Raw genomic sequence first — 24,085 nt, 5'->3', positions numbered from 1 at the left:
TTCGGTGGCCGATTCAGTTTTGGACTGCTTTAAGGGATCCACTGCACTTGCCACACGAGGAGAAAATAAATCAGTCTTCAAAAATAACAATACAATTTGGGTTTTAGCTCACTAACCTAAACCATATTTTCTCTTACTGTAATACCATTAAAACTCCCCTTCGAAACTTCATCCCCTCTTCCAGATTGTATGCACGTGGCCTCCGAGGCAGGTGACTATATTTTCAAGAAGCTCCATCCCATGAACTCAGCCCTCAACCGGGAGGCAGCCCTGCTCGAATTGGAGGCAGCAGCTGTAGTTGCCGGAGCGGGAGCCGGAGCCGGAATGGCAGTTCCTGGAATCCCAGAACCTGGGGCATCTGCTCCGGGAGACCAATCCGAAGTCTGTGGGCTGTATGTAATTGGGGAGCCAGACACTATTGTGGAGATTACAATGAAACACTATGATGCCAACTGCGAGACTGGAGCCCTAATGGCGGTAACTATTCCAGAAGACCCTAATTTATACATTTCTATATGCCGCCCAAATATTTCAGTTTGTGGATGGGTGGGAGCTGAATGGCGAGTACTTCCCGGGCATTAAAGATCATCACCGACCACTGGAGGAGCGTGTTTACGAGTTTTGCAATAATTACAGACAATGGTTTGGTTTGCCTTACTTTTACCCTGAATTTCGGGCTTACTTCTCTTAAAATCTTTCAGGCCTCGCATTAGCAACAAAAAGTTCTTCCGCGCAAGTCAGAATGCCGCCTTGTTGCAGTATAGAATTCCTGTTCGTGGATCCTTTGTGGCCAATGTACGATTCCACAAAATAACACAACGTAAGTAAAAAGTCTATTGAACTTAGCAATCATAACACATCTCGAGATAAACTTAAATGGATCATAAATAACGAAAAATACTTCAAACTAAAAAAGCGAAACACTCATATTTCAGGTGCCACTCATACGACTAACTTGCAATTACTTTTTTAGTTATTCAGTTGAACAAGTTTTTATTACCCAATTTGCTGCGAAATTAAAAAAAAAATATTTATTTAAAATCATCTCCTTTTGACAGCCTGTAATGTTTTGGTCCAGGACACCGCTGCTGTTTACAAGATGACTAACTTTGGTCAGGCCCGGAACTGCACCATTTCCGCACTTTTCCCCGCTGTTGTCTCCCTGGCCAACTTGCGCATTGGTGGAAAGAGTGTAAGGGCCCAGCAGAAAGTCAACTACGATGTGCGTATATCCGAAATCCTAAGAAAATCAACCTTTTATCCTATAACGTCTCATAACCCCCTAGTGCCAAATGCCTAGTGACCGTCTGGAGATTGGAGGATCCGCTGGACTGGACTCGATTGCCATGGAGATGGCCAGTTCCGTTTGTGGAGCTTCCAGTGAGCCGGGACCCGAGCAGGCTATCTTCTGCGGGGTCAGCACTGTTCGGCTGGTGTCCTCCGGTCGTTTCCAAAACCAGGCAGCCCTTGTCCTACGAAAGGCCGAGGACCAGGACCTGGACATAGCCACGCTCATCTGCGCGCTCTAAGCGGCCAGTGGTAAACAGCTATGCTAATCCAAATCCAAGTGTGTATATGTTTGTAAAAAAAAAAAGAAGAAAACAGGAAACCAGTACAGCGGCCAGGAGAGAAAATCGCCCGGACTCCACAGTAGTGCTTAAACTTAACTCTTAACTTAATCCAACCAATTCTCAAAGTATTCTCTACCAAAGAGGCATCTTAAGTAATTTATATATATATATGTACCAATATATATATATCTGTATATGTATATCGAACATTCTGAGTGTTGACTACAAAGAATCGTGTGTGTTTATTATTTGTGTTTATCTCCGGGGTGGTATTTTTTTATGGCCCGAACGGCTTGCGATTATCGATGGCTATGAATAGGCCAGGGTGGTCAGATAAGTCTTATCCAAGGCATATGGTGGCGGTCAGCAGAGCCACAAGGGAAGCCAAGCTAAGGGTCTTAAGTCCAGAGGCACCTCCGCCTCCATTGTCATCGTCGTCGGTGCCAGGATCCTCTTTGGCCAGCTGAAGAAACCAAGTAGGTTAGAAGATAAGTATGTAGATTAATCTTAGTCAAATACTCACACTCTCCTCCAACTTGGCCTGGAGTTCCTTGCAACGAGTGCGCTCCTGGTAGTTACTTGTGGCAATCCTGCAAATAGTCTTACTCAGACACGCATCGTCGCATCCTTGAGTCAGTTTGGGATCCGACTGCGTGAACTTGTAGCGCCAGTATTTACGCAACAGGGCGGGCTTTTCGGCCATATCCTCCAGGAGACGATCGATGCCGGCAGGGCTAGTGTCCTCCGTAAATTCCTCGGTAAATTGATACTCCAGACCCCAGTTGGGCTGCACATCCGGTGCCAGATTGGCCTCTGTCAGGTTAACAGTGTAGGTGCTGTGCTGCACCACCTGCTTGGTTCCGGAACTCACTTCGTAGAGTCGGTAATTGGGATTCTTATCCGAATAGGGAGTCAAACTGCCTCCGTTCCAGTTAACCACCGTGGCATAGCCTTCCTCGGAGTAGTGGAGATTCATCTCGTCCTTGTGGGTGTGCCCACTGAAAACACCGGTGATTGTGTTGCTGAAGCGGGTCAGAACTCGATTGTACTCCTTGGACCAGCCACTCCAGCAGTCACCATCTCCTGATGGGATGTGGGAGAGGACGTGCACCGTCTCCCCGGCTGTCTCGGCAGCTAGGAGAGTGTCGTGGAACCACTGCAGCTGCTCCTGGATGAGGGTGGCATTGTAGTAGAGCCACCAGTTGTACAAATAGCAGTCCATGCTGTTGAGGGCCACTACACGGTGACCTTCAGTCGGGGAGGCGGTGTAGTAGCCACCCTTCTTTACAGTGTCCTCTGCCCCGGCAGGCAGCCACTTCTTCCACAGACTCCAAACGTGCTCGTACAGCCAATCCACTCTCAAGGACTCAGGAATTGCATCGTTGCCAAAACTTATAAAAATTATAGATTTATTTCAGTAATCCTATTGATTAAATTCAGCTATAATTAAAGAACTACTTCCTACCAATTTCTCAGTGCCGACTAACTAAAAGTTAATGGACATTACCAATTGCAGTAATAATTGAATGATATTGGACGCCATAAAATATTTTATTGAGTTGCCGTGGGGTGGTTAGTGTGGGAAAAGTCGGCCGTAAACTTTATCTTAATAATAAAATACAGAAGTTAACAAGCGATATATGAGCCGCGGTGCTAATTTGAGCATTTAAATAGTTGCGAAATTGTGCTGCCTTATGGTTATACATTCTAATTAGTCCAGTTTAATCATAAAATAATTTTGGGATAACCCAGCACTATTAAAACATGCTCAGGTGGTAAATCATTTATGGTCAAGCAAAGGGGATTTCACTTATCCTTCCCTCCCCTCGTGTCTGCCCCAGCCACTGGTGGAAATTTGCCAAGACAAATTGGTTTCGGATTCGGTGGCCGATTCAGTTTTGGACTGCTTTAAGGGATCCACTGCACTTGCCACACGAGGAGAAAATAAATCAGTCTTCAAAAATAACAATACAATTTGGGTTTTAGCTCACTAACCTAAACCATATTTTCTCTTACTGTAATACCATTAAAACTCCCCTTCGAAACTTCATCCCCTCTTCCAGATTGTATGCACGTGGCCTCCGAGGCAGGTGACTATATTTTCAAGAAGCTCCATCCCATGAACTCAGCCCTCAACCGGGAGGCAGCCCTGCTCGAATTGGAGGCAGCAGCTGTAGTTGCCGGAGCGGGAGCCGGAGCCGGAATGGCAGTTCCTGGAATCCCAGAACCTGGGGCATCTGCTCCGGGAGACCAATCCGAAGTCTGTGGGCTGTATGTAATTGGGGAGCCAGACACTATTGTGGAGATTACAATGAAACACTATGATGCCAACTGCGAGACTGGAGCCCTAATGGCGGTAACTATTCCAGAAGACCCTAATTTATACATTTCTATATGCCGCCCAAATATTTCAGTTTGTGGATGGGTGGGAGCTGAATGGCGAGTACTTCCCGGGCATTAAAGATCATCACCGACCACTGGAGGAGCGTGTTTACGAGTTTTGCAATAATTACAGACAATGGTTTGGTTTGCCTTACTTTTACCCTGAATTTCGGGCTTACTTCTCTTAAAATCTTTCAGGCCTCGCATTAGCAACAAAAAGTTCTTCCGCGCAAGTCAGAATGCCGCCTTGTTGCAGTATAGAATTCCTGTTCGTGGATCCTTTGTGGCCAATGTACGATTCCACAAAATAACACAACGTAAGTAAAAAGTCTATTGAACTTAGCAATCATAACACATCTCGAGATAAACTTAAATGGATCATAAATAACGAAAAATACTTCAAACTAAAAAAGCGAAACACTCATATTTCAGGTGCCACTCATACGACTAACTTGCAATTACTTTTTTAGTTATTCAGTTGAACAAGTTTTTATTACCCAATTTGCTGCGAAATTAAAAAAAAAATATTTATTTAAAATCATCTCCTTTTGACAGCCTGTAATGTTTTGGTCCAGGACACCGCTGCTGTTTACAAGATGACTAACTTTGGTCAGGCCCGGAACTGCACCATTTCCGCACTTTTCCCCGCTGTTGTCTCCCTGGCCAACTTGCGCATTGGTGGAAAGAGTGTAAGGGCCCAGCAGAAAGTCAACTACGATGTGCGTATATCCGAAATCCTAAGAAAATCAACCTTTTATCCTATAACGTCTCATAACCCCCTAGTGCCAAATGCCTAGTGACCGTCTGGAGATTGGAGGATCCGCTGGACTGGACTCGATTGCCATGGAGATGGCCAGTTCCGTTTGTGGAGCTTCCAGTGAGCCGGGACCCGAGCAGGCTATCTTCTGCGGGGTCAGCACTGTTCGGCTGGTGTCCTCCGGTCGTTTCCAAAACCAGGCAGCCCTTGTCCTACGAAAGGCCGAGGACCAGGACCTGGACATAGCCACGCTCATCTGCGCGCTCTAAGCGGCCAGTGGTAAACAGCTATGCTAATCCAAATCCAAGTGTGTATATGTTTGTAAAAAAAAAAAGAAGAAAACAGGAAACCAGTACAGCGGCCAGGAGAGAAAATCGCCCGGACTCCACAGTAGTGCTTAAACTTAACTCTTAACTTAATCCAACCAATTCTCAAAGTATTCTCTACCAAAGAGGCATCTTAAGTAATTTATATATATATATGTACCAATATATATATATCTGTATATGTATATCGAACATTCTGAGTGTTGACTACAAAGAATCGTGTGTGTTTATTATTTGTGTTTATCTCCGGGGTGGTATTTTTTTATGGCCCGAACGGCTTGCGATTATCGATGGCTATGAATAGGCCAGGGTGGTCAGATAAGTCTTATCCAAGGCATATGGTGGCGGTCAGCAGAGCCACAAGGGAAGCCAAGCTAAGGGTCTTAAGTCCAGAGGCACCTCCGCCTCCATTGTCATCGTCGTCGGTGCCAGGATCCTCTTTGGCCAGCTGAAGAAACCAAGTAGGTTAGAAGATAAGTATGTAGATTAATCTTAGTCAAATACTCACACTCTCCTCCAACTTGGCCTGGAGTTCCTTGCAACGAGTGCGCTCCTGGTAGTTACTTGTGGCAATCCTGCAAATAGTCTTACTCAGACACGCATCGTCGCATCCTTGAGTCAGTTTGGGATCCGACTGCGTGAACTTGTAGCGCCAGTATTTACGCAACAGGGCGGGCTTTTCGGCCATATCCTCCAGGAGACGATCGATGCCGGCAGGGCTAGTGTCCTCCGTAAATTCCTCGGTAAATTGATACTCCAGACCCCAGTTGGGCTGCACATCCGGTGCCAGATTGGCCTCTGTCAGGTTAACAGTGTAGGTGCTGTGCTGCACCACCTGCTTGGTTCCGGAACTCACTTCGTAGAGTCGGTAATTGGGATTCTTATCCGAATAGGGAGTCAAACTGCCTCCGTTCCAGTTAACCACCGTGGCATAGCCTTCCTCGGAGTAGTGGAGATTCATCTCGTCCTTGTGGGTGTGCCCACTGAAAACACCGGTGATTGTGTTGCTGAAGCGGGTCAGAACTCGATTGTACTCCTTGGACCAGCCACTCCAGCAGTCGCCATCTCCTGATGGGATGTGGGAGAGGACGTGCACCGTCTCCCCGGCTGTCTCGGCAGCTAGGAGAGTGTCGTGGAACCACTGCAGCTGCTCCTGGATGAGGGTGGCATTGTAGTAGAGCCACCAGTTGTACAAATAGCAGTCCATGCTGTTGAGGGCCACTACACGGTGACCTTCAGTCGGGGAGGCGGTGTAGTAGCCACCCTTCTTTACAGTGTCCTCTGCCCCGGCAGGCAGCCACTTCTTCCACAGACTCCAAACGTGCTCGTACAGCCAATCCACTCTCAAGGACTCAGGAATTGCATCGTTGCCAAAACTTATAAAAATTATAGATTTATTTCAGTAATCCTATTGATTAAATTCAGCTATAATTAAAGAACTACTTCCTACCAATTTCTCAGTGCCGACTAACTAAAAGTTAATGGACATTACCAATTGCAGTAATAATTGAATGATATTGGACGCCATAAAATATTTTATTGAGTTGCCGTGGGGTGGTTAGTGTGGGAAAAGTCGGCCGTAAACTTTATCTTAATAATAAAATACAGAAGTTAACAAGCGATATATGAGCCGCGGTGCTAATTTGAGCATTTAAATAGTTGCGAAATTGTGCTGCCTTATGGTTATACATTCTAATTAGTCCAGTTTAATCATAAAATAATTTTGGGATAACCCAGCACTATTAAAACATGCTCAGGTGGTAAATCATTTATGGTCAAGCAAACCATCATAAATTTTCGTAATGAAGCTCGTGAAAAAACCCCATGAGAACTTTAAGATAGAAATTATACAAGTTTTCCGATAAAACCAACCCAAATTAAATTACGCTTTATGATGGGAAAAATAGCTTGAAATTATTCGAAGAAATTACTGCCTATTGTCACCAAATTCTCCCACTTTCGGACACTTTCCTACTTGACCTTTCAACATATGGGTCATTAACTTAATCATGTCGAGGGTGTGAAAATTACTGGGTACTCACACATTAGCCGGATGAGGTTCGTGATTTCCCAGGCAAGGATAGATGGGCGTTTCCGGGAAGTATTCCGACAGCAAACCGTCAATCTCCGAAAGCATGTCCAAATTTCCCTGCTTGGTGGTGGACCAAACATTGTGCGGCGGGACATCGCCGGTGTGGTAAATCCATTCGAACTTGTGATTATCCTTGATATGCTCAAGGGCGCTCACGATGAGCGGCCGGGGGGCGTCGCAGGCTCGGTAGTCACCCCAGAAGCCAGCTGCCGACGAAGAATCCGCTCCTGAAGCCAATGCATCCCGACAGCACATGGGTTCGTCGCAATTGGCATTGCTGCCGACAAGGTATTCGGGATCATAATGAATGTCCGTGAGATGGAGGATCAGAAAGTCGTCGGGACTGCGGGAGGGCAGCTTTGAGTTGGACTCCGTGGGCCCAGCTCCTTCGATGGTCAGAGTGAGATTGTACTCGTCCTGTTTCACCTGACAAATGGAAATGGGTAGCATTGAGCAGAAACTCTGCGACTCGGCCGCCGTCTCATTGAAAATAAAGTCAATCACTGGCCAATTAAGTTCAAACAATCCAGAGCACACGTCCGGAGTAGTGATTCCAAAGTAATCACACATTCCAACAGTCAGTCGCTTGGCTTCCGCGTCCCTTTCCGGTCCACTCAACTCTCCTTCCGTGAAGGTTCGCACAAGGACATTGACTGTGGACCGGCACATAGTGCACACAAAATACTGATCGGTGGAGCTCAGATCCGCCAAGGATTCCGTAAAAATGGCCTTTTTGCTGTGGCTATTCCGAAGATCGTATCCCAGTTGCTTAAGCCTCTCCGTTTCGATTCCCGTATGGTGGTATTTCAGGTACTCACGGCTTATCTCCTCAGCCATGCTACCTATAAATAAAAGGAAATTACGGATGTCAGTTAATACTTGAGGCTGTCAGTCACTAAAAATATGGTTATCATTGGGAGCAAACCATTTTGAATTATGATAAGATTTGCGTCAAACACCACAACATTAGCCATGGATATTCACATTTAAAACAATTAGATTGCACTTGAAAGAACTTTGAACATCGCTACCCACCTGAAATAGCCGCAGCATAGCGCTCTTCCTTGGTGAGACCATTGGGGACATTGGGCAGGCTGAAAGCACCGCTACCAATGATTAGGAGGGCGGTTCCTAGCAGAGCTGTACTCCAGATCAACTTCATCGCGAGACTGTGCCAAAAGCGATAACAGGCCCCTACTTATAGGCAATATAGCACATAGAAATTATATCAGTTTATTGGCTGCAGCTAATCTAACGAGAGATATAGCCAACTCTAAATGTAATGGGTTAACAGAAATTACCAAATTGAGTTGCAAGATTTTATATATCATGGTTATTTAATAAAATTTATTTAATAAAACGATGAATTGTATTATATATGTATGTATTTATCTGTGTTTTTCCTATTTTTTGTTTGGTTAATCTCAAAATTAATCGCTTAGAGATTATCATACTTCAAGGAATACCATGAATCAGCTGCTCTTCCCATTTTTGTATTATGATTTCTAATCTATCATAAATCATACCAAAAGTATTTCTTTTATACTCTTTGGGCATTTGCACGTGCTTTGGTATTACCAACAAGCTCGAAATAATCACCAAGAGAGCCAGTGCCCTGGCCATAAACGTACTAGCAGCCGACTACCTATTTAATGGCCAACAAAACCCCCAATTGACTAATTAACGCTAATCGCCGATAATGGGAACACCCTCATAGCAAAGTCCTATTTCATAAATAAAAAAAACACAAGATTAGCATTGATAGTAATAAGCAGCAACTTTTATTCCAACTTTTGAATAGTTACTATAGCAGACTACTTATCAACTTTTGGTTGATAAATGATCTTGAAGAGACTGCGAAAACTTCGGATAGATAGTTTCCATCCACTGAACATTAATTACAATTTGTTCAAGGGTCTGCTGAACGGTGTCCTCCACACCATTAAAGGACTCTTCTGATAGTTCCACGAATTCTTCGAACTCATCCAGTTCCGTGCGGTTGGCAAGGTTCAGGGCAAATGGGTAAAACAGTTGTGTAAAAATCTTTGTCGCAGGATAATAGCTGAAAAGCATTTTTCAATTTTAACCAAAAGTATCATACTGTGACTAAAAATTTCTTACAACTTGTATATAGTATCCACGTTGTCTATAAAATATTTCTTTGCCAGTGGGAAGCCCACTTTTCCAGAAGCCAACGCTGTGAAACTCCATGCAGAGTCCTGTTTACGAATGAGCTCCTTTGGATCAAAAATGAGGTCTAGGTAGCGCTTAAGGTCATTATTGTCCAGAGAACAACCCAAGGAACTTAGAATTGATCTTCGTTCACCAGCCACATTTGAGTTTTGGTATCTTGTCCAAAGGAACTCCCAATCCTCACTGGTTCCATTTTTTATGGCGATGCAGTGCACAATTCCACGTAAGTTTGTTGGTATTGGATTATTTTCATCCGGATTTATCTCCGATTTCCATCTACGGAAGTAGTCTTTGGCTCTGGCCACACAATCTAAAACCTCGTACTGACAAGCCCAAATTAGAATCAAGGTTTTTAAGAGGACTTCGTCCTGACTTTTCATTGAATTAAAGTTGTCGTCAAAGCCATTCACATATTTGTAAATCGGTGTGATTAAATTTACCATAAGGCGCTGCAAATAACAACAATAGTAATGTATTTAAAATGTTTTTAAAATATTTTTTAGAACGTACCTTAAACAAACCAAAAGTGTCAGTTTTCTGAAGTATGCCACCCAATATCTCGAGATTTTTTAGAGCCATAAGCCATGGCAAGTACGATCGTTCTTTTTCCAAATAACTAGTTAGTTTTAAGGCTAAGCCGTAGTCTTGTTCTCCTGTTCCGGCAAACTGCAATATATCGTCAATTAATTGGGCTCTATTTATTTGGTGTATGATTTCAAAATTTCCTGAGGTCAAAGTCTCAATGATCAACTTCCAGTTCTGGACATCGTAGTTGATCTTACAAATAGCTGACATTTGTTTGTTGAAAATCACCCACTGGTCTGACTTTGGCATACGTTGGATTGCTATCGCTTGACTGTTTCCGTCCTGGTCGCATTCCAGCCAAGCTTTTGGTTTTAAATTATTAAAATTTTTCTCAGACTGAGAGGTGTAGCTCAGAGGCACCCACCAACATCCTTTTCGGCTGGAGTCTGGTGCCTCGGTGTTCAGAAGGAAGCGCTCTTGACTGATTATGGCTGTATTGCTTGAATAGTCTCGGAATATGTTGATAACGGGAAAGCTAAAAATAAAAAATTATAAATGACCTTTCAATAAAACTCGAATACCCACCCTGTTTGCAAAGTCCATGAATCCATTATAGTTTTTATATCGTATTTTTCAGGCAAAGAATCAAACTGGTGAGCAGCTTTTGAAAGGGATTGCCAGAGATCGTCTTGCTCTGCATTTTTGTAGGCATAGACCTCTAGGTAGGACTTTAAGCCGGAGCGAAAGGCCTCTTCACCCATAAATAAATGCATCATGCGGACAACAGCAGCTCCCTTTTCATAGGAAATCCCATCAAAACTGGCTGCAATATCCGAAACCGATTTAATAGGTTGCGATATGGGATGACTGCTCTCTAATGCATCCAGTCGGAATGTGATCATCTGGTCCTGTACAAATTCTCTGTCCATAGCCTTCCACTCCGGGTGTACATTGCCGACTCCCAACATAGCCACATAGTTGGCGAATCCCTCATTAAGCCACAAGTCTGACCACCAGTTCATCGTCACCAGATTACCAAACCACTGGTGGGCCATCTCGTGTGAAATAATATTTGCCACACTCCCCTTGTCTTCGAGAGAAGTGCGATTGTTGGCGTAGAGGAGTGAAAATTCCCTATAGGTTACTAAACCCCAGTTCTCCATGCCATTCGCGGAAAAGTCAGGTAAGGCAAGCTGATCCAACTTGGGCAGTGGGTATGGAAGACCGAAGAAATCCTCAAAGTATCTCAAAATTTTGGGTCCAAACTCCGCCGCAAAGTCGCATTGTTCAATGATATCGGCCCTAGCCCAAGTTCGGAAAAGAGTTCCATTTGGTAAAGTTGAGGGCTTGTGACTAAAATCATTAATAGAATATGCCACTAAATATGTAGGCATTGGTAAAGAATCGTTAAATTCGCTCCATACAAAATCTGGATCTGAATCACTAATCCGAAACGGAAAACAATATAAATATTTAATTCTCTTATTGGATTCTCTTAAGAGTTCAAGGAACTTACTTCGGTGTCGTTCTATTTAGTGGCATATTACTCAGAGCAGAATATTTCTTATGATGCCCCAAGCTAATCACAAAAATCGACTTAAAATGTGGTTCGTCAAAACAGGGAAAGGCCATACGCGCATGTGATGGTTCAAATTGAGTAACAGAGAGCCATCTAAAAGATATAATTGTTGTTATAACATACAAGGCATAATCGTATATATTGAAACAAAGATTCTAACCTTGTCTCTCCAATCGCAGAGTCCTTGTAGGAGCTTCGGTAATATCCACTTAGTTTGTTGTTTAGTTTGCCAGAAAAGGCCAGAGTCAGTTCGTAAATAACACCGACCAGCAGCTCTTCACAAACGTGAAGGATATAGAACTCGTGCTCTTCATTCACAGACGTAGAGGTGACGCAGTTATCCTTTGGATTGTCACTGATTTTCTTGAGAGTGGTCTGAGACTCATCAATTGTAAGGTACTTCGAGTGCAGGGTTATATTCTTGGTGTTTTCCAGTGGCTGTATAGAAATTTTGACAAAACCGGAAAATTGCAGATCTTCCGGATTTTCAAGCCGAGTCAGAATGTGCAAATTATACTTTCTTGGCCTCAGAGCCGTCGGCAAACGATAATAGTCATAGGTAGTGTTGGCTGTTGCGAAATGGAAGCCAAAAAGCCCTGCGAATACCAAGAACCACTCCATCAGCTAGTTTATGGAAAACTCAAGAGAAATCGAACCAAGGAGCATGTGAAAAACGAATAATTTAATTTCCATGGGTAGTTAGTTGCGGTTAGGCTCCAATAAGAAACATTTTTTATATACATTTTAGTTTAATAGTTCATTTCATTATATTTTTTCACTAAAGCAAACTTTGTAATTTATATCGATGGCTATGAATAGGCCAGGGTAGTCAGACAGCTCTTATCCAAGACATATAGTGGCGGTCAGCAGAGCCACAAGGGAAGCCAAGCTAAGGGTCTTAAGTCCAGAGGCACCTCCGCCTCCATTGTCATCGTCGTAGGTGCCAGGATCCTCCTTTGCCAGCTGAAGAAACCAAGTTAGTTAGAAGATAAGTATGTAGATTAATCTTAGTTAAATACTCACACTCCCCTCCCATTTGGTCTGAAGTTCCTTGCAACGAGTGCTCTCCTGGTAGTTACTCGTGGCAATCCTGAAAATAGTCTTACTCCGACACGCATCGTCGCATCCTTGAGTCAGTTTGGGATCCGACTGCGTGAACTTGTAGCGCCAGTATTTACGCAACAGGGCGGGCTTTTCGGCCATATCCTCCAGGAGTCAGTTAATACTTGAGGCTGTCAGTCACTAAAAATATGGTTATCATTGGGAGCAAACCATTTTGAATTATGATAAGATTTGCGTCAAACACCACAACATTAGCCATGGATATTCACATTTAAAACAATTTGATTGCACTTGAAAGAACTTTGAACATCGCTACCCACCTGAAATAGCCGCAGCATAGCGCCCTTCCTTGGTGAGACCATTGGGAACATTGGGCAGGCTGAAAGCACCGCTACCAATGATTAGGAGGACGGATCCTAGCAGAGCTGTACTCCAGATCAACTTCATCGCGAGACTGTGCCAAAAGCGATAACAGGCCCCTACTTATAGGCAATATAGCACATAGAAATTATATCAGTTTATTGGCTGCAGCTAATCTAACGAGAGATATAGCCAACTCTAAATGTAATGGGTTAACAGAAATTACCAAATTGAGTTGCAAGATTTTATATATCATGGTTATTTCATAAAATTTATTTAATAAAACGATGAATTGTATTATATATGTATGTATTTATCTGTGTTTTTCCATTTTTTTGTTTGGTTAATCTTAAAATTAATCGCTTAAAGATTATCATACTTCAAGGAATACCATGAATCAGCTGCTCTTCCCATTTTTGTATTATGATTTCTAATCTATCATAAATCATACCAAAAGTATTTCTTTTATACTCTTTGGGCATTTGCACGGGCTTTGGTATTACCAACAAGCTCGAAATAATCACCAAGAGAGCCAGTGCCCTGGCCATAAACCTACTAGCAGCCGACTACCTATTTAATGGCCAACAAAACCCCCAATTGACTAATTAGCGCTAATCGCCGATAATGGGAACACCCTCATAACAAAGTCCTATTTCAGTAATAAAAAAAAACACAAGATTAGCATTGATAGTAATAAGCAGAAACTTTTATTCAAACTTTTAAATACTTACTATAGCAAACTACTTATCAACAGAATTGGTTGACAAATGATCTTGAAGAGACTGCGAAAACTTCGGATAGATACTTTCCATCCACTGAACATTAATTACAATTTGTTCAAGGGTCTGCTGAACGGTGTCCTCCACACCTATAAAGGACTCTTCTGATTGTTCCACAAATTCTTCGAACTCATCCAGTTCCGTGCGGTTGGCAAGGTTCAGGGCAAATGGGTTAAAAAGGAGTCTAAAGCTCTTTGTCGCAGGATAATAGCTGAAAAGCATTTTTCAATCTTATCCAAAAGTACCATACTGTGACTAAAAATGTCTTACTACTTGTATATAGTATCCACGTTGTCTATAAAATATTTCTTTGCCAGTGGGAAGCCCACTTTTCCAGAAGCCAACGCTGTGAAACTCCATGCAGAGTCCTGTTTACGAATGAGCTCCTTTGGATCAAAAATGAGGTCTAGGTAGCGCTTAAGGTCATTATTGTCCAGAGAACAACCCAAGGAACTTAGAATTGATCTTCGTTCACCAGCCACATTTGAGTTTTGGTATCTTGTCCAAAGGAACTCCCAATCCTCACTGGTTCCATTTTTTATGGCGATGCAGTGCACAATTCCACGTAAGTTTGTTGGTATTGGATTATTTTCATCCGGATTTATCTCCGATTTCCATCTACGGAAGTAGTCTTTGGCTCTGGCCACACAATCTAAAACCTCGTACTGACAAGCCCAAATTAGAATCAAGGTTTTTAAGAGGACTTCGTCCTGACTTTTCATTGAATTAAAGTTGTCGTCGAAGCCATTCAGAAATTTGTAAATCGGTGTGATTAAATTTACCATAAGCCGCTGCAAATAACAACTATAGTAATGTATTTAAAATGTTTTTAAAATATTTTTTAGAACGTACCTTAAACAAACCAAAAGTGTCAGTTTTCTGAAGTATGCCACCCAATATCTCGAGATTTTTTAGAGCCATGAACCATGGCACATACGATCGTTCTTTTTCCAAATAACTAATTAGTTTTAAGGCTAAGCCGTAGTCTTGTTCTCCTGATCTGGCAAGCTGCAATATATCGTCAATTAATTGGGCTCTATTCATTTGATGTATGATTTCAAAATTTCCTGAGGTCAAAGTCTCAATGATCAACTTCCAGTTCTGGACATCGTAGTTGATCTTACAAATAGCTGACATTTGTTTGTTGAAAATCACCCACTGGTCTGACTTTGGCATACGTTGGATTGCTATCGCTTGACTGTTTCCGTCCTGGTCGCATTCCAGCCAAGCTTTTGGTTTTAAATTATTAAAATTTTTCTCAGACTGAGAGGTGTAGCTCAGAGGCACCCACCAACATCCTTTTCGGCTGGAGTCTGGTGCCTCGGTGTTCAGAAGGAAGCGCTCTTGACTGATTATGGCTGTATTGCTTGAATAGTCTCGGAATATGTTGATAACGGGAAAGCTAGAAATAAAAATTATAAATGACCTTTCTATAAAACTCGAATACCCACCCTGTTTGCAAAGTCCATGAATCCATTATAGTTTTTATATCGTATTTTTCAGGCAAAGAATCAAACTGGTGAGTAGCTTTTGAAAGGGATTGCCAGAGATCGTCTTGCTCTGCATTTTTGTAGGCATAGACCTCTAGGTAAGACGTTAAGCCGGAGCGAAAGGCCTCTTCACCCATAAATAAATGCATCATGCGGACAACAGCAGCTCCTTTTTTATAGGAAATCGCATCGAATCTGGCCGCAATATCCGATACCGATTTAATAGGTTGCGATATGGGATGACTGCTCTCTAATGCATCCAGTCGGAATGTGATCATCTGGTCCTGTACAAATTCTCGGTCCATAGCCTTCCACTCCGGATGTACATTACCGACTCCCAACATAGCCACATAGGTGGCGAATCCCTCATTAAGCCACAAGTCTGACCACCAGTTCATCGTCACCAGATTACCAAACCACTGGTGGGCCATCTCGTGTGAAATAATATTTGCCACACTCCCCTTGTCTTCGAGAGAAGTGCGATTGTTGGCGTAGAGGAGTGAAAATTCCCTATAGGTTACTAAACCCCAGTTCTCCATGCCATTCGCGGAAAAGTCAGGTAAGGCAAGCTGATCCAACTTGGGCAGTGGGTATGGAAGACCGAAGAAATCCTCAAAGTATCTCAAAACTTTGGGTCCAAACTCCGCCGCAAAGTCACATTGTTCGATGACATCGGCCCTAGCCCAAGTGCGGAAAAGAGTTCCATTTGGTAAAGTTGAGGGCTTGTGACTAAAATCATGAATAGAATATGCCACTAAATATGTAGGCATTGGTAAAGAATCATTAAATTCGGTCCATATAAAATCTGGATCTGAATCACTAATCCGAAACAAAAAACAATATAAATATTTAATGGATTCTCTTTAGAGTTCAAGGAACTTACTTTGGTGTGGTTCTATTTAGTGGCATATTACTCAGAGCAGTATATTTCTTATGATGCCCCAAGCTAATCACAAAAATCGACTTGAAATGTGGTTCGTCAAAACAGGGAAAGGCCATACGCGCATGTGATGGTTCAAATTGAGTAACAGAGAGCCATCTAAAAGATATAATTGTTGTTATAACATACAAGGCATAATCGTATATATTGAAACAAAGATTCTAACCTTGTCTCTCCGGTCGCAGAGTCCTTGTAGGAGCTTCGGTAATATCCACTTAGTTTGTTGTTTAGTTTGCCAGAAAAGGCCAGAGTCAGTTCGTAAATAACACCGACCAGCAGCTCTTCACATACGTGAAGGATATAGAATTCGTGCTCTTCATTGACAGACGTAGAGGTGACGCAGTTATCCTTTGGATTGTCACTGATTTGCTTGAGAGTGGTCTGAGACTCATCAATTGTAAGGTACTTCGAGTGCAGGGTTATATTCTTGGTGTTTTCCAGTGGCTGTATAGAAATTTTGACAAAACCGGAAAATTGCAGATCTTCCGGATTTTCAAGCCGAGTCAGAATGTGCAAATTATACTTTCTTGGCCACAGAGCCGTCGGCAAACGATAATAGTCATAGGTAGTGTTGGCTGTTGCGAAATGAAAGCCAAAAAGCCCTGCGAATACCAAGAACCACTCCATCAGCTAGTTTATGGAAAACTCAAGAGAAATCGAACTCAAGAGGAGCATGCGAAAAACGAATAATTTAATTTCCATGGGTAGTTAGTTGCGGTGAGGCTCCAATAAGAAACATTTTTAAAATACATTTTAGTTTAATAATTTTTCACTTAAGAAAAGTTTAGTGGCTTTTTTATTTAAGTGTACTTCACCAAAAATCGGGAGAGCTGCTTAGACGATTGTTCCATCCATTGGACGTTCATAAGAATAGCTTCCATGGTCTGGCCAATAGTCTGTTCCAAGCCTTTGAAAAACCTTCTCGATTTTTTGACAAATGCTTTGAATTCGTTATACTGTCTGCGATCGGTTATAACAGAACACGCTATCAAAATAGTGCCCATATTACCAACAGATGGGTTATAGCTACAAAAAATGGAACTCATTAAGGAAAAGTTATTTTAGAAAGTGGAGAGCATACAGTTGGAATATCCGCTCCACGTTGTCCATGAAATACTTCATGCCAAGAGGCATGCCTACTTCCCCGGAAACCACGGATGCGAAACTAAGGCCAGAGTCCTGTTTGCGGATAACTTCTGCAGGATCGAAAATAAGCTCCAAATATCGCTGCAACAATTTCGCATCCTGTGAACAGCCCAAGGCGATTAAAATGATTCCTTGTTCGGAAGCCACATTGGATTTTAGGAATCTTGTCCAAAGGAACTGCCAATCCTCCTTAGTTCCATTCTTAATTGCGGCACAATAAACACTGGCACGTATGTTTATTGGAATGGGATTTTTTTCATCCGGATAAGTCTCTGATTTCCACCTTCTGAAATGGGCTAATGACTTTGCTACACAATCTGAAGCATCATATTGACAAGCCCAATGTATGATAATGGCTTTTAAAAGGATTTGATCCTGATTTTGGGTTGATTGAGAGTTGCCGTCGATACCGCCTAGGTGCTGGTAAAGTGGGGTAAGCAATTTTCTCATCAGGCGCTGTAAAAAAGTTACGGATAACACTAAGGTTATGTACAGATACCCACAGTAATACCTTAAACAACTTAACGTGCGGTGTGCCCCGGAGAAGACGACCCAAATGCTGAAGACTAAGAATGGCTGCATTCCAAGGCAAATACTCCCTCTCTCGTTTTAAATACGAAACGAGTTCCAAGGCCACTTCATAGCTTTGCATTCCCGTCCTGGCAAAATGCAGGACATCGTCGACCAGCTGAGCTCTGTTGATAACGTGAATACTCTCAAAGTCTCCTTCGGTTAGGGTTTTGATCAACAGCTTCCAGTTCTGAGCATCATAATTGGCTTTATAGAAGCTGGACAGCTGAATGTTGAAGATCACCCACTGATCAGACTGGGGTAAGTTAGAAATAGTTTTCGGAAGACTTGCGCCTTTATTCGTACACTCCATCCAAGCCATTGGCGCAGTGCTGTTGAAGTCCCTTTTGTCTTGGGAGGTGTAGCTCAGGGGCACCCACCAGCACTTTTTTCGGTGGACAGGGGATACTTTTGGGTTTAGGAAAAATCTCTCCTGACTAACTTTAGCGATCCTCGCTGAATAATTCCGGGTTATATGGACTACAGGATAACTAGAAAAACAGATTCCTTAGCTGGCGTTACGGTCCTGGACAAAAACTCACCCCGTTTGCAAAGTCCACGAGTCCATTATGGTTTTGATATCATAGTCCTTCGCCAAGGCGCCAAACTGGTGAGCAGCTTTTGAGAGTGATTGCCACAGATTGTCTTGCTCTGCATTTCTATAGGAATTCAACTGAATGTATTGTTTCACACCAAAGCGGAAGGCCTCTTCTCCCAGAAATAAATGCATCATGCGGAGTACCGCGCCTCCTTTCTTGTAGGAAATTGCATCGAAGCTTTCCGCAATATCGGAAATTAGTTTGATGGGCCGGGATATGGGGTGACTGCTCTCCAGAGCATCCAAGCCAAAGGTTAAAAAAATATTATTTATCATTTCTCTGTCCAATATATTCCACTCGGGATGGATTTTTGCAACGCCTAACGATGCCAGATAGGTGGCGAATCCTTCCTTTAGCCACAGATCCGTCCACCACTTCATCGTCACCATGTTGCCGAACCACTGATGGGCCATCTCGTGGGCCACTACCTCTGCCAGCTTCTCCTTGGCTTCCAGGGAACTGTGATTTTCGGAGTAGAGAAGTGAAATTTCCCTGTACGTAATTAGACCCCAATTTTCCATTGCGCCCTCATCGAAATCGGGTACTGCTATCTGATCCACTTTGGGGAGGGGAAACTTGACACCGAAAAATTCCTCAAAGTGTTGCAGAACTTTGGGTCCAAACTCAGCTGCATAATCGCACTGGTCGATGGCATTTGATCTGGCCCAAGTGCGGAGAAGAGGTCCCCCTGGTTGAGTAGAAGTTTTGTGAGAAAAATCGTTCACAGAGTAGGCAACAAGATAGGTAGAAATTGGCAAGGATTCTTCGAACTCAGTCCAGATATAATCTTTAAGTGATTCGCTGCAAAGGACGAATTCATAGATTTTATAAATACTTCATGAAACTATTTTTGTCTCTAAACAAAACTTACTGGGGCTTGGTTTCCTTTACGGGCATATTGCTTAAGGCTGTGTATTTTTTATGGTATCCCAGAGTAATTATAAATTTTGATTTAAGTTCAGGCTCATCGAAGCACGGAAAAGCCGAGCGAGCGGAAGCAGGTTCGAACTGAGTCACAGAAAGCCACCTGGAAAACAATAACAAAGTTGAGTTTCCTCAGGCCTGGATTTGGAATATCCCCACCTTGTTAAATTAGTTACAGGATCCTTGTAGGAGCTGCGATAGTAACCCTCCATTTGTCTGTTTAAATCGGCGGCAAAGGGCATACTCAGCTCGTAAACATTACCAGCCACTAACTCCTGACAGGTATTGAGGATGTAATAATTGTGGACAGGGTTCACCGCCGTCGAGGATATACAATTATCCTTCTTAATGCCACTGATTTGCTTGAGAGTTATCTGGGTCTCGTCTATGCGAAGATTCAGGGAGTGCAGCGTTATGTTCTTTGTATTCCTCAGTGCGTCAATAAGAATTTTAACGGAACCCGAGAAAGTAAGTTCGTTGGGGTTGTCCAGGTGAGTCAAAACCCGTAAGTGATATTTCTCCGGACGTAAAGACGTCGGCAGGCGATAGTAATCATAACTAGTTGTAGGTTTCGTTGCAACTATATCGAATCCAAGCGCCACTGTCAGAAATACCAACCAGTCCATATTCTAGTTTGAGTGCGACTGAGGCTTTAAACTTTTTTCAAAGCAAAGCAAAGCAATTTGACTCAATAATTTAATTTGTCGAATTAGATGCGGTTTTTCTTATGTATTATAAATGATTTCTGTTATACATGTATACGATCACTATTCTCCAGAAAGAATAAGAATCAAAACCCATAATGTTTAATTTCAATGTTATAATACTTTAGTACTTGATATTTTATTAAAAAAATTGTAAATAATTATCTCTTTATAATGTTCGTTTGTGAAGGTGTTGCAGGGATACTGTGACAAGCTATTCAGAGAACCAATTCAATAGATCGCGAAAACTGGTCGTAGTTACGTTCCTTCCATTGAACATTTGTGAGCATAATCTCCAGGGTCTGTTGGATGGTTTGATTAATACCGCTGAGTGATTCCCCAGAGTGGTTTATGAACTCCTTGAACTCCTCGAGGTCCTTGCGCTCGATGACCTGTTCGGAAAGCGGACTCAAAAGGCGACCAATGGACTTGACCAAGGGATGGTAGCTGTAAGAAAACATTTGTTATTAAAATATTGCAGAGGCTTGCTTGAATGTCTTACAATTTATGGATTTGATCCACGTTTTCTATGAAATACTTCTTGGCCAAAAGGAAGCCCACTTCGCTGGAGGCCACCGCCTGGAAGCCTAGAGTCGAGTCTTGTTTGCGGATTACTTCCTTTGGATCGAAGCTGAGCTCTAAATAGCGCTGCAGGAGCCACACCTCCCGTGTGCAGCCCAAGGAACTAAGGATTGTCCTCTTCTCAGAGGCAACATTCGACTTTTTGTACCTGGTCCACAGGAACTCCCAGTCTTCGTCGCTTCCATGTCTGACAGTACTGCAGTAAACCGTCCTCCGTACGTTCGTTGGTATCGGATTCGTCTCATCGGGATTTGGACTTGACTTCCAACTTTGGAAGTAAGCCAAGGCCTTGGGAATACAGTCCAAAACCTCGTACTGACAAGCCCAATTCGCCACCATGGTCTTCAAGAGGATCTGGTCCTGTTGCTCGATTGAGCTGAAGGTATCGTTAATGCCGTCCAGGTGCTCAAAGATAGGTGTGATCAACTTGTTCATGTAACTCTGTAAAGATAATAAGGATTAATATGTATAGAGAAGAAAAATCTTATGTACCAGTAGCTCACCTTAAACAAATCAAAGTGAGGAGTCTGTCGAACAATGCGACCCACAAGCTTTAAATTATCAAAGGCCGCCTTCCAGGGAAGAAACTCGCGCTCGCGCTGCAAATATCCGATCAAACTCAAGGCAATCTCGTAGTCTTGACTTCCTGTCCAGGCAAAATACAGAATATCATCCACTAACTGAGCTCGATTCAACACATGAATGCTTTCGAAATCCCCTTTCGTGAGGGTCTCGATCAAGAGCTTCCAGTTTTGTGCATCGTAGTTGACCTTATAGAGCGTGGCCAGTTGGGGATTAAAAATCACCCACTGATCTGCACCTGGTAGATCCTCGATCGTTTTAGAAAGACTTTCTCCGCTCTTGCTGCACTCCATCCAAGCCTTTGGCAGAGTATTATTGAAGTCATGCTCCTCCTGGGTGGTGTAACTTAGAGGCAGCCACCAACATCCTTTACGCTGATCATGAGGGATATCCCTGTTTAAAAGAAAACGCTCCTGACTGATTTTGGCCACTTTTCCAGATTCATCGCGGGTTACATTTATGACAGGATAGCTAAACAAAAATATTTATAAATTATTAACGCCTTTAAAGTACTTTAAACTCATTTAAGTCTTACCCAGTTTGCAAAGTCCAAGAGTCCATAATGCTTTTGATATCATAGTTTTCGGGTAAAGCACCATTTTTGTGAGCTGCCTGCGTCAGTGACTCCCACAAATTATCCTGCTCTGCGTTTTTGTAGGCGAATGTCTGGAGGTAGGACTTAATTCCAGAGCGGAAGGACTCTTCACCCAAGAACAAGTGCATCATTCGGAGGACTGATGATCCCTTTTCATATGATATTTCGTCAAAGCTTTCAGATATTTCGACAACCATCTGAATGGGTCTGGAGATGGGATGACTGCTCTCCAATGCGTCCCGGCGGAAAGTGGTCAGCAAGTCATTCAAGGATTCCCTTTCCTTGGCCCTCCACTCCGGGTGAATGTGCTCCACTCCCAGGTTGGCCACGTAGGTAGCAAAGCCCTCGTTGAGCCAAAGATCGGTCCACCACTTCATGGTCACCAAATTTCCAAACCACTGGTGGGCCAACTCATGAGCCACCACATTGGCCAGCTGCTGTTGATTCGCCAGCGAGGAGTACTCTGCGGAGTAAAGGAGTGTGGTTTCCCTGTAGGTGACCAGACCCCAGTTCTCCATGGCGCCTGCCGCGAAATCAGGCACAGCCACTTGATCGACCTTGGGCAGAGGGAACTTGATGCCAAAGAACTCCTCGTAATACTGCAAAACTTTGGGGCCAAACTCGGCCGCAAAATCGCACTGATCGATGGCGTTTGGCCTGGCCCAGGTGCGGAAAAGTGCTCCATTTGGCAGAGTTGAAGGTTTGTGAGAGAAGTCGTTCACGGAGTAGGCCACTAGGTAGGTGGACATTGGCACAGACTCTTCAAATTCGCTCCACACATAATCGGGAAGGGTTTCGCTAAAGAATAGGTTTTGAAATTTATTGTCTAAAAATGTGCAAACATTTTAATTAAAACTTACTGTGGCCTGATTTCTCTCACAGGCATATTGCTAAGACCCGTAAACTTTTTGTGGAATCCCAAAGTTATAACAAAAGGCGCCTTAAAACCAGGCTCATCGAAACAAGGGAAGGCCAGACGTGCGGAAGCTGGTTCAAATTGGGTTATGGAAATCCATCTATGGAATAATATTTTTAATATTATTTAATTAACAACTCAACATTTTTTTCACCCACTTTGTTTCATTAGTTTCTGGAATTTGGTAGGAACTGCGGTAGTAGCCCTGCAGTTGTTTGTTTAGTTCCGCCTCAAAAGGCAGAGTTAGCTGGTAGATATTACCAGCTTCCAGTTCTTGACAAGCATTCAAAATATAAAAGTCGTGGACCGCATTCACTTCGGTCGAGGATATGCAATTATCTTTTTTCTCTCCATTGACTTGGGTAAGAGTTATTTTCGAATCATCGATCAGCAAGCTCTTGGAGTGAAGCGTAATGTTCCTTGTGTTTTGCAAAGCCTCTAATTTAATTTGTGCAACTCCAGAAAATTTCAAGTCCTCTGGATTCTCCAGGTGTGTGAGAATACGCAGGTTGTACTTTTTAGGCAGCAGGGCAGTTGGTAAGCGATAATAATCGTAGGTGGAACCGGCCATGGCCAAGTCCAAGCCAAGGGCCACCACAAAAAACAAACACCAATTCATATCAAACTCTATAAAAAGACAAACAATTCATTTTAATTTGATCATCAAACACAAATAATAGGAATTAGTTACGGCAGGTTACGCTTTTAATTTTTATTAAATATTTATTTAGGTCACTATAGGAATGGAGGCAAAAGTACTACTATAGAAGAGACTAAGTTTTGAATAGTATTTAAATGAATATGAATCGCTTGGGGTCAGTGAACCTAGATAATTAGCATATAGGCATCAAAAATTATTATAAAAGATTATTTATTATACAATAAAGCTAAATAGAAATCAATGAATTCATTGTTAAACTATAGTTTGTTGTGTAATTAGAAAACAATTTTCAACTCTTGCCCTATCAAACTTGGCAATCAGCTGATCCCTTGAACTCTAAAATTCCCAGAAACATTTTAATTAAATATTTAAATCACATCTATATGATCACAGGCATAGGAAAGTGATAAATTAATCCACCAAAACTCCCCAGAACTGCATTTAGTATTTGCACAAAAACTTGTTTTCGATCTAGGGTACTTTTATTGCTTTTTATGTTTTTTGTGAGCTGCGCTTGAATTAGGAACGTGCTTTGTTTTTTAACGTTTCGATTTTAATTAGTTTTGTTTATATTTAGACGCCAGCACTCACTTTTAGGTTTCTGCGCCTCTGAACCGAACACACCAGAGACCGACAATCGAATGCGACAAGATCGGCGATCCACCCGGCTATAAACGATTACGATGCTCGAAGAGACAAAAATCAAGAGAGACAATCCAAGATTAAATCGTAAGCAGCTCTGAGATAGAG

General features: G+C 42.6%; 9 protein-coding genes across 9 annotated transcripts; 2 read left to right on the top strand and 7 right to left on the bottom strand.

Moving 5' to 3' along the window:
• Positions 1-141: 141 nt before the first annotated feature.
• On the top strand, positions 142-1,816 carry LOC116654491 (corticotropin-releasing factor-binding protein-like; the record flags this gene model as incomplete). The annotated part of the gene is made up of 5 exons (XM_032449471.2): positions 142-477; positions 536-642; positions 702-820; positions 1,059-1,222; positions 1,287-1,816. Coding segments are annotated over 5 exons (969 nt in total), but the record flags the coding sequence as incomplete, so codon positions are not given.
• On the bottom strand, positions 1,788-2,982 carry LOC116654565 (sphingomyelin phosphodiesterase-like; the record flags this gene model as incomplete). Its single annotated transcript, XM_032449826.2, has 2 exons — positions 1,788-2,034; positions 2,095-2,982. Coding segments are annotated over 2 exons (1,011 nt in total), but the record flags the coding sequence as incomplete, so codon positions are not given.
• Positions 2,983-3,591: 609 nt separating this feature from the next.
• On the top strand, positions 3,592-5,266 carry LOC26515565 (corticotropin-releasing factor-binding protein; the record flags this gene model as incomplete). The annotated part of the gene is made up of 5 exons (XM_032449472.2): positions 3,592-3,927; positions 3,986-4,092; positions 4,152-4,270; positions 4,509-4,672; positions 4,737-5,266. Coding segments are annotated over 5 exons (969 nt in total), but the record flags the coding sequence as incomplete, so codon positions are not given.
• Positions 5,238-8,307, bottom strand: LOC6505552 (sphingomyelin phosphodiesterase). The gene is made up of 4 exons (XM_032449469.2): positions 8,164-8,307; positions 7,079-7,970; positions 5,545-6,412; positions 5,238-5,484 (listed from the first exon to the last, which is right to left on the bottom strand). The coding sequence occupies exons 1-4, from the start codon at positions 8,288-8,290 to the stop codon at positions 5,362-5,364; spliced, it is 2,010 nt and encodes a 669-aa protein (XP_032305360.1). The 5' UTR covers positions 8,291-8,307; the 3' UTR covers positions 5,238-5,361.
• Positions 8,308-8,880: 573 nt separating this feature from the next.
• Positions 8,881-12,057, bottom strand: LOC6505551 (aminopeptidase N). Its single transcript, XM_014905215.2, has 6 exons — positions 11,586-12,057; positions 11,363-11,518; positions 10,432-11,289; positions 9,832-10,381; positions 9,250-9,770; positions 8,881-9,190 (listed from the first exon to the last, which is right to left on the bottom strand). Exons 1-6 carry the CDS (start codon positions 12,044-12,046, stop codon positions 8,950-8,952), a joined length of 2,787 nt encoding a protein of 928 aa, XP_014760701.2. The 5' UTR covers positions 12,047-12,057; the 3' UTR covers positions 8,881-8,949.
• On the bottom strand, positions 8,881-16,710 carry LOC6505549 (aminopeptidase N). The gene is made up of 7 exons (XM_001964684.3): positions 16,223-16,710; positions 16,000-16,155; positions 15,078-15,935; positions 14,479-15,028; positions 13,897-14,417; positions 13,592-13,837; positions 8,881-8,946 (listed from the first exon to the last, which is right to left on the bottom strand). Exons 1-7 carry the CDS (start codon positions 16,681-16,683, stop codon positions 8,943-8,945), a joined length of 2,796 nt encoding a protein of 931 aa, XP_001964720.1. The 5' UTR covers positions 16,684-16,710; the 3' UTR covers positions 8,881-8,942.
• LOC26514076 lies at positions 12,089-12,628 on the bottom strand. Its single transcript, XM_014905417.3, has 2 exons — positions 12,449-12,628; positions 12,089-12,388 (listed from the first exon to the last, which is right to left on the bottom strand). The coding sequence occupies exons 1-2, from the start codon at positions 12,626-12,628 to the stop codon at positions 12,266-12,268; spliced, it is 303 nt and encodes a 100-aa protein (XP_014760903.1). The 3' UTR covers positions 12,089-12,265.
• Positions 16,711-16,821: 111 nt separating the features above from the next.
• On the bottom strand, positions 16,822-19,939 carry LOC6505550 (aminopeptidase N). The gene is made up of 6 exons (XM_001964685.3): positions 19,455-19,939; positions 19,243-19,398; positions 18,315-19,172; positions 17,714-18,263; positions 17,138-17,658; positions 16,822-17,082 (listed from the first exon to the last, which is right to left on the bottom strand). Exons 1-6 carry the CDS (start codon positions 19,919-19,921, stop codon positions 16,857-16,859), a joined length of 2,778 nt encoding a protein of 925 aa, XP_001964721.2. The 5' UTR covers positions 19,922-19,939; the 3' UTR covers positions 16,822-16,856.
• A 177-nt stretch (positions 19,940-20,116) lies between these two features.
• LOC6505548 (aminopeptidase N) lies at positions 20,117-24,081 on the bottom strand. Its single transcript, XM_001964686.4, has 7 exons — positions 23,927-24,081; positions 22,833-23,301; positions 22,619-22,774; positions 21,699-22,556; positions 21,085-21,634; positions 20,502-21,022; positions 20,117-20,446 (listed from the first exon to the last, which is right to left on the bottom strand). Exons 2-7 carry the CDS (start codon positions 23,291-23,293, stop codon positions 20,218-20,220), a joined length of 2,775 nt encoding a protein of 924 aa, XP_001964722.1. The 5' UTR covers positions 23,294-23,301; positions 23,927-24,081; the 3' UTR covers positions 20,117-20,217.
• Positions 24,082-24,085: the final 4 nt, after the last annotated feature.

Source organism: Drosophila ananassae, chromosome 2L, assembly GCF_017639315.1.
Source record: "Drosophila ananassae strain 14024-0371.13 chromosome 2L, ASM1763931v2, whole genome shotgun sequence".
Lineage (NCBI taxonomy): Eukaryota > Metazoa > Arthropoda > Insecta > Diptera > Drosophilidae > Drosophila > Drosophila ananassae.
The sequence above is the reverse complement of the archived record's forward strand: the minus strand, read 5'-3'. Positions and strand labels throughout refer to the sequence as shown.

Excerpts from the sequence above, each read along its gene's own strand:
- LOC6505549 (XM_001964684.3), bottom strand. The coding sequence starts at position 16,683 with ATGGAGTGGTTCTTGGTATTCGCAGGGCTTTTTGGCTTTCATTTCGCA. Across the intron at positions 15,936-15,999 it reads CTAAATAGAACCACACCAAA|TGATTCAGATCCAGATTTTA; the intron begins GTAAGTTCCTTG and ends GTTTCGGATTAG. Across the intron at positions 15,029-15,077 it reads TCATGGACTTTGCAAACAGG|CTTTCCCGTTATCAACATAT; the intron begins GTGGGTATTCGA and ends TTTTATTTCTAG.
- LOC6505550 (XM_001964685.3), bottom strand. The coding sequence starts at position 19,921 with ATGGACTGGTTGGTATTTCTGACAGTGGCGCTTGGATTCGATATAGTT. Across the intron at positions 19,399-19,454 it reads CCTGTAACTAATTTAACAAG|GTGGCTTTCTGTGACTCAGT; the intron begins GTGGGGATATTC and ends ATTGTTTTCCAG. Across the intron at positions 17,083-17,137 it reads GTGGAGCGGATATTCCAACT|CTATAACCCATCTGTTGGTA; the intron begins GTATGCTCTCCA and ends CATTTTTTGTAG.
- LOC6505548 (XM_001964686.4), bottom strand. The coding sequence starts at position 23,293 with ATGAATTGGTGTTTGTTTTTTGTGGTGGCCCTTGGCTTGGACTTGGCC. Across the intron at positions 21,635-21,698 it reads TCTTGGACTTTGCAAACTGG|CTATCCTGTCATAAATGTAA; the intron begins GTAAGACTTAAA and ends ATTTTTGTTTAG. Across the intron at positions 20,447-20,501 it reads GTGGATCAAATCCATAAATT|CTACCATCCCTTGGTCAAGT; the intron begins GTAAGACATTCA and ends GTTTTCTTACAG.
- LOC6505551 (XM_014905215.2), bottom strand. The coding sequence starts at position 12,046 with ATGGAGTGGTTCTTGGTATTCGCAGGGCTTTTTGGCTTCCATTTCGCA. Across the intron at positions 10,382-10,431 it reads TCATGGACTTTGCAAACAGG|CTTTCCCGTTATCAACATAT; the intron begins GTGGGTATTCGA and ends TTTTATTTTTAG. Across the intron at positions 9,191-9,249 it reads GTGGATACTATATACAAGTT|CTATTATCCTGCGACAAAGA; the intron begins GTAAGAAATTTT and ends AATGCTTTTCAG.
- LOC26514076 (XM_014905417.3), bottom strand. The coding sequence starts at position 12,628 with ATGGCCGAAAAGCCCGCCCTGTTGCGTAAATACTGGCGCTACAAGTTC. Across the intron at positions 12,389-12,448 it reads AGACCAAATGGGAGGGGAGT|CTGGCAAAGGAGGATCCTGG; the intron begins GTGAGTATTTAA and ends TGGTTTCTTCAG.
- LOC6505552 (XM_032449469.2), bottom strand. The coding sequence starts at position 8,290 with ATGAAGTTGATCTGGAGTACAGCTCTGCTAGGAACCGCCCTCCTAATC. Across the intron at positions 6,413-7,078 it reads GAACCTCATCCGGCTAATGT|TTTTGGCAACGATGCAATTC; the intron begins GTGAGTACCCAG and ends AATTTTTATAAG. Across the intron at positions 5,485-5,544 it reads AGGCCAAGTTGGAGGAGAGT|CTGGCCAAAGAGGATCCTGG; the intron begins GTGAGTATTTGA and ends TGGTTTCTTCAG.